This window comes from Triticum dicoccoides, chromosome 6B (genome assembly GCF_002162155.2).
Source record: "Triticum dicoccoides isolate Atlit2015 ecotype Zavitan chromosome 6B, WEW_v2.0, whole genome shotgun sequence".
Lineage (NCBI taxonomy): Eukaryota > Viridiplantae > Streptophyta > Magnoliopsida > Poales > Poaceae > Triticum > Triticum dicoccoides.
This window is the reverse complement of record NC_041391.1, coordinates 674,941,580-674,947,523: the sequence shown is the minus strand read 5'-3', so window position 1 is coordinate 674,947,523 and position 5,944 is coordinate 674,941,580. Positions and strand designations below refer to the sequence as shown.

Below are 5,944 nucleotides of genomic sequence, written 5' to 3'. Positions count from 1 at the left end.
GATGGTATGGTTTGTAGACTTCGCCGCTCCCTCTATGGTCTTAAACAGGCCCCTCGCGCCTGATTTGAGCGCTTCACCTCTATGGTAACTGCCGCTGGTTTCTTGCCCAGTGATCATGATCCCGCGTTATTTGTTCACACGTCTCCTCGTGGTCAAACTCTTCTCCTTCTCTATGTTGATGACATGATCATCACTAGTAACGACTCTGACTACATTGCCTTTGTTAAGGACGGCTTCGTGACCAGTTCCTCATGACTAATTTTGGTCCACTTCGCTATTTTCTTGGGATTGAGATCTCCTCGACCTCTGATGGCTTCTACATCTCCCAAGAAAAATATATTCCGGATCTTCCTGCTCGCGCTGCTCTCGGTGATGAGCTCACAATTGTGACTCCTATGGAGCTCAACGTTCAGCTTCGTGCCTCTGATGGTGACCCTCTTCCTAATCCCACTCGCTATCGTCACCTCGTTGGCAGCCTTGTCTATCTTACTGTTACACGTCCTGACATCTCCTATCTTGTTCACATCCCGAGTCAGTTTGTCTCAGCCCCCACCTCTGTCCACTATAGTCATCTCCTCCGTGTTCTACGATATCTTCATGGCACGATCCCTCAACGCCTTTTCTTTCCCCGCTCCAGCTCCCTTGAGCTCCAGGCCTACTCTGATGCTACCTGGGCTAGTGATCCCTCTGATCGAGCTCGCTATCTGCTTACTGTGTCTTTTTTGGTGGCTCTCTCATTGCCTGAAAGACAAAGAAACAGACTGCAGTTTCTCGCTCGAGTACAGAGGCCGAGTTGCGAGTCATGGCTATGTTAACGGCTTTGGTGATCTGGTTACGGTGGTTACTTGAGGATTTTGGGGTGTCTGCTACTACCTCGACTCCCTTATTGTCTGACAGTACCGGTGCTTTCAGTATTACATGTGACCCGGTGAAGCATGAGCTCACCAAGCACATCGGTGCGGATGCCCATTTTATGCGTGATGTTGTGCAGGACCAGACTCTTGCTCTTCACTATGTGCCCTCTGAGTTACAGTTGGCAGACTCCTACATGAAGGCACAGACTTGAGCGCAGCATGATTTTATTCTCTCCAAATCCAATGTTGTTGATCCACCATGAGTTTGATCGGGGTATTAGATATGTATAGTCCCTTTTCTGTACATTCCATTATATAAGGGGCTTTCTACACTTAACCACACATGTATATGTAATGGCCTTTGACCCTTAGTGAACACCAGTTGCTGATTATCCAACACATTATAGTTTCCGTTAATTTCACTTGCTTGTTTTTTTATACAACATTATCGTACTAAAACCACACTATTGTACTAAAACCACAACACTTATTTTGAGGCGGAAATAGTTTCTTGGTGTATTCCAAGTAGAGGATGATAGATATAACAAGACTTAAACATGGCAATTAAACAAATGATCAAATACAACAAGACTTAAACGGGGGGAAGAACACATCTCATCATATCAGTGATCAACGAGGCGATGGCTCATCACATGAGACAACTCAAGTTACACTGATACAATAACACAATAACCAGAGAATGGTTTCTTTTACAGACAAAACTTAAACAGGGGAACAACATATCTCATCTCATCTCATAATGAGCCTCAAAGCCCCCTGGATGCACGCTACTGACTCCCTTACCACCCTAATTAAGCTCCCAACATATATTTACAGGTGCCTCACAATTCACAATGGCGGGTGAGATCTCCAGGTTCGTTGGTTTTATTCCTCCAAGGTAACAATGGAGCCACAACTGGCATGTCGACGACGACGGTGGATCGGTACTTACAGTTGACACTCAGCAATGCAGAAGAAGAAGAAGGCGACAATGGCGCGCCGTCGTCGGAGATCACTGGCCTTCCAGGAGCACCCTGAGGCTATGGAGCCCCTCGGCCGAGATGCTCCGCTCGACCCTGCCCGCCCTGTTCACCCTGATCTGGGGAGGGGCCTCCTGGTGGAACGAGACCATGACCGCCGTCAGGTTGTCGGTGGCGCCCCGCCTGATCGCCTCCTCCACGATCTCCTTGCAGCACCGCCGGAGGTCGTTGTGCTCCTGGAGCCTCCGCCGCGCAAAGTCCACCGAGTTCTGGTTGGAGAAGTAGTCCCAGATGCCGTCGCTGCCGATGATGAGGAACTCGTCGTCCTTGGTCAGCGTGATCATCTTGAGCTCCGGCTCGGCGCTCAGCGGGCCTCCCGGCTTGCCCATCTCCTTGAGGCCGTCGAGGTGCCAGTCCCCGAGCGCTCTGGTCACCGCTAGCTGGCCGTTCAGATAGCCGTCGTCGACGTAGCCGCCTAGAGATTCCACACGCTTTCTTTCGTTCAGGCAGCAGGTTCTGTGGTCCTTGGACATTTCGATTGCGGCGCCGCGCCGGGAAAGGACTGCCCGGCAATCACCAGCATTTGCGACCAGAAGAGTCCTGCAAAAGAACATGAAGAATTAGCATTGCTAATCACCAGAATTCACCCGATAACAAAGCGACTTACTGTAGAAAGTACCAACGCATACTATTATAAATAACACGATGTATGGCAGTTGGGGGTCCTAAGTGTAGCAGTTATCATAAATTTAACCTCTGCCTGGAGCATCTTCGTAATTTTTCATTATGATCAACTAATCTGTAGTAGCTTTGAGAAATGGTCAGGCTAAGTTCAAATACTTCTTGACTGACTGACACTCAGGGAACATGCGAAAGATCTCTCATGAGCAACAAAATTGAGAACAGGCCTGCTACTAGTACGGTAAACCTAGGATTCAGATTTAGCATGCCAAGGATAAAGTAATCTAGTGTCAACTCCAGTACTCTGCTGCATTACGATTTTCTGTTCACAAATGAAATGATAATAGTTAAGTAGGAGCCCGGATTGCAGGTCACGAGAATAGTACCTTCCAAAAATCATTGCTGTAAGTGCAGTTGTTCCAGAAGAAAGCCCATCCTGGAGAGAGCACTTCTCTGCAAACTGACTGTCAGTTTGCATAAACGACCTCCTGACTGCCTTCTCAAGCTCAAGAGGAAAAGCAGCATCTTCCACGATGACCCGCGGCAAGTTGTCGCGAACATACTGTGCGGCATCTTTTCCACCATGTCCATCAAATACCTGAGAATCATAAGGATATGATGATGTCAGGAAAGAGAACATTAACTATGAAGCTGAACAACCAGATTTGAGAAAGTGAGTAAGCAATTACCCCATAGAAGGAAATAACTTCATCATCCACCATGTTGTAACCAAAATTCTTGGCTAGGTTGGGGATGCACACATGCGCATCTTCCATGTAATCACGGCCACCAATGTCAGACCAATCCCCTGAGCGGATAGCTGGAACAAAATTGTGCCAACTTTCTCCCATCGCAGTCACCATCTTGGCTTGCTTGAAATCAATGGACACTGTGTTCTCACAGACTCTCTCCATCTGCACATTACCCAATTAACAGAAGGTTAGATCACAGCAGTCTGATCAAGAAACAAGGTACTGCATCAGCTTTGGAAAAAAGATAGCACTAAGGGATAGCAGGCCACATTTGGATCAATGATACAAAGGATGAACTCAGCATTTTACTAACACAATAGCCAGCTTAAATGAATATATCTTCCCAATTTTTCAACCCTGTCAACAACTCTGCAATAGCTTAAATAACGTCACCACCATCCATCACACAGAGAGTGGATGATTTGCAGGCTTGCAGCAACACTAATCCACCTAGCTGAAAGGGACGCACAAACAGAAGCCCAACTCGGTCAAGTCGGCGACAGACGGCAATCCCTTATTCGACAAAGAATGCCACGAGTAGCCATTTCGAGTGTGGGCACCCATAAACAAAAACCCCCAAAATGCACAGGAACGCATTGACAAAACCGCGAACCGCAAGCCCCAGAAGGTGCTACTGAGTACCGACTAGCCGAGGAATGTCAAGCTTCCAGGTGTACATTCTTGAGCACCACCCCACAGCCCACTACCTGCCTGCCTGCATTGCAACCCATAATTGCAAGCTAAAGGGACAAAAGCTACCCCATGATTTATGTAATTCAGACCTATAAAGGCACATAGATCACTAGGAAATTGCCAAGGACGTGTCGTCCCCGGAGGCTTGACAGCACGAAAAAGGCCAGCTTTTCCTTGGCCTCAATGCAGAAAGGGGTACAGCACTATCTGAACTTTACCGGCGCTGACTGTTCTACATGTAAAGACTAAAGAACACAGATGATGATGATGGATGATTACCATTTGTTGAACCAAAAATGTTTCTCCAGCACTTATTTAAAACATATAAAGGACACCCAGCCCTCTTTGGTGTTAGTATAATTTAACCTCAATTAGTGAGAGAAATAAAGAAAGCAGAGCACTGCTAGTTGTGAACTTTGCAGACGTTGATTTTTATGAACAGTTGCAGTTTGTCCTAACTTTCAGATGCAAATATCTTTCCTTGTCAGACGGAGATATCTCTGCGGCAGAAGACGAGAGGATATGGAGCAACCACGTCAACTGGAAATCCGACATGACGATTTTCATCGCAGGATCAGAAGCACCGCATGAGAACAACAATGCACATGCGGAAGCAGACATGGGGCATGACATCCGCCGAGCCAGGGCAACAAAAAAGATTTCGCTTTTGCGGCACGCCGCCCCGGCTGGCTTAATCCCAGCTAGTAGTAGTAGAAACTTCTCGGCCGCCGAACAATTCAAGGCATATCCCTCTGTTCACACCTTCCACACAAGGGGAGATATAATAATAATACAGTAATATATTCTTGCTAATAATAATAATAGTAGGATGATATTACTAGTAGTAGTATTCTTGCTAATAAAAGATAAGATAATGGGAGTGGTTCATTAATTCCAGCTGCAATAAGTAAACTAGTGCCAAATAATCTGTGCTACTACTATATACTTGGCTCTGGGTTTCAGGGGAAGGGAAGGGGAGAAACGGAAGCATTCAAGCAGCACGCAAAGTGTGTGCACGAAGCAACCAACCCACTAGTGTTTTTCTTCTTCTTCTCCTCGACTAATCGACCGTCCAGACCGAAGCAGCAACTAACTCGCACGAATCAAAGACGAAAGGAGAAAGAAAGACATCTATTTCGACCCCATCTTCTCGCGGCGGAAAGGAAAACCACCGGATTCAGCCAGCGAAATCCACACAGGAACAAGAACATCGAAAGAAAAACAGAGTCAAATCGAATGGGCGTGGAACAGGGGAGGGGAGGGGGTTACCCACCGCGAAATCTGCCGGCCTCTCGATCTGCGCGTCCTCGAATCCCTCCACGCACATGCCTGACGAAGACGAAGGAGGAGGAGCGATTCGACTCGAACTGCCGCCGCCGCAGGGGTGCTCTGGTACCGATGAAGAAGGATTGAAGGCGGAGGGAGGGGGCGTGGGACGGGATCGAGACCGGGACGGGCTTGGAATCGGAGCAGAAGATTCGCGGGAATATCTATCTCTCTAGCTAGCTCTCTGTTTCGATCGGGGGTAGGAAAAGGAAGGGAAGGCGGATCCTGTGTGGGATTCGCTGCTGGTTTCTCTCTCTCTCTCTCTGCTCTGTTTCCGGGCTGGTTTGCTTCGTTACGGAGACGGAGGATAGAGGGGGTATTTATTCGAGGGAGAGGCCGGGGGGAACACGTGCTGGTTAGAGCCCCCGGTGGGCCATGAGTTCTTTTTTTCTTTTTCCTTCTCTTTTCGGCATCTTGTTTCTATTTATTTTTTGACGTTCTGTTATCCCGTGGAGCTCGTTTTTCACTCGGTGGGGAAAAAATGTTTGGCACGCTCATGCTGTCCAAAAGAAGAAGAAAACATGCATGCTTACCGTGCCCGTTTTTTCTTTATCTAGAGAAGATGATTGGTTGGAGCGTATGGTTTTCTCGTGGAACTATCCATGGTTTTCTTGTAAAGTGAAATGGGTGCAGGGGTTAGATGGAACTTGGTTAATTC

The 5,944-nt window shown here is 47.5% G+C and overlaps 1 protein-coding gene across 1 annotated transcript; it reads right to left on the bottom strand.

Moving 5' to 3' along the window:
- Positions 1-1,446: 1,446 nt before the first annotated feature.
- On the bottom strand, positions 1,447-5,574 carry LOC119323608 (probable protein phosphatase 2C 27). Its single transcript, XM_037597301.1, has 4 exons — positions 5,234-5,574; positions 3,205-3,429; positions 2,902-3,113; positions 1,447-2,434 (listed from the first exon to the last, which is right to left on the bottom strand). The coding sequence occupies exons 1-4, from the start codon at positions 5,285-5,287 to the stop codon at positions 1,867-1,869; spliced, it is 1,059 nt and encodes a 352-aa protein (XP_037453198.1). The 5' UTR covers positions 5,288-5,574; the 3' UTR covers positions 1,447-1,866.
- Between the last annotated feature and the right edge of the window lie 370 nt (positions 5,575-5,944).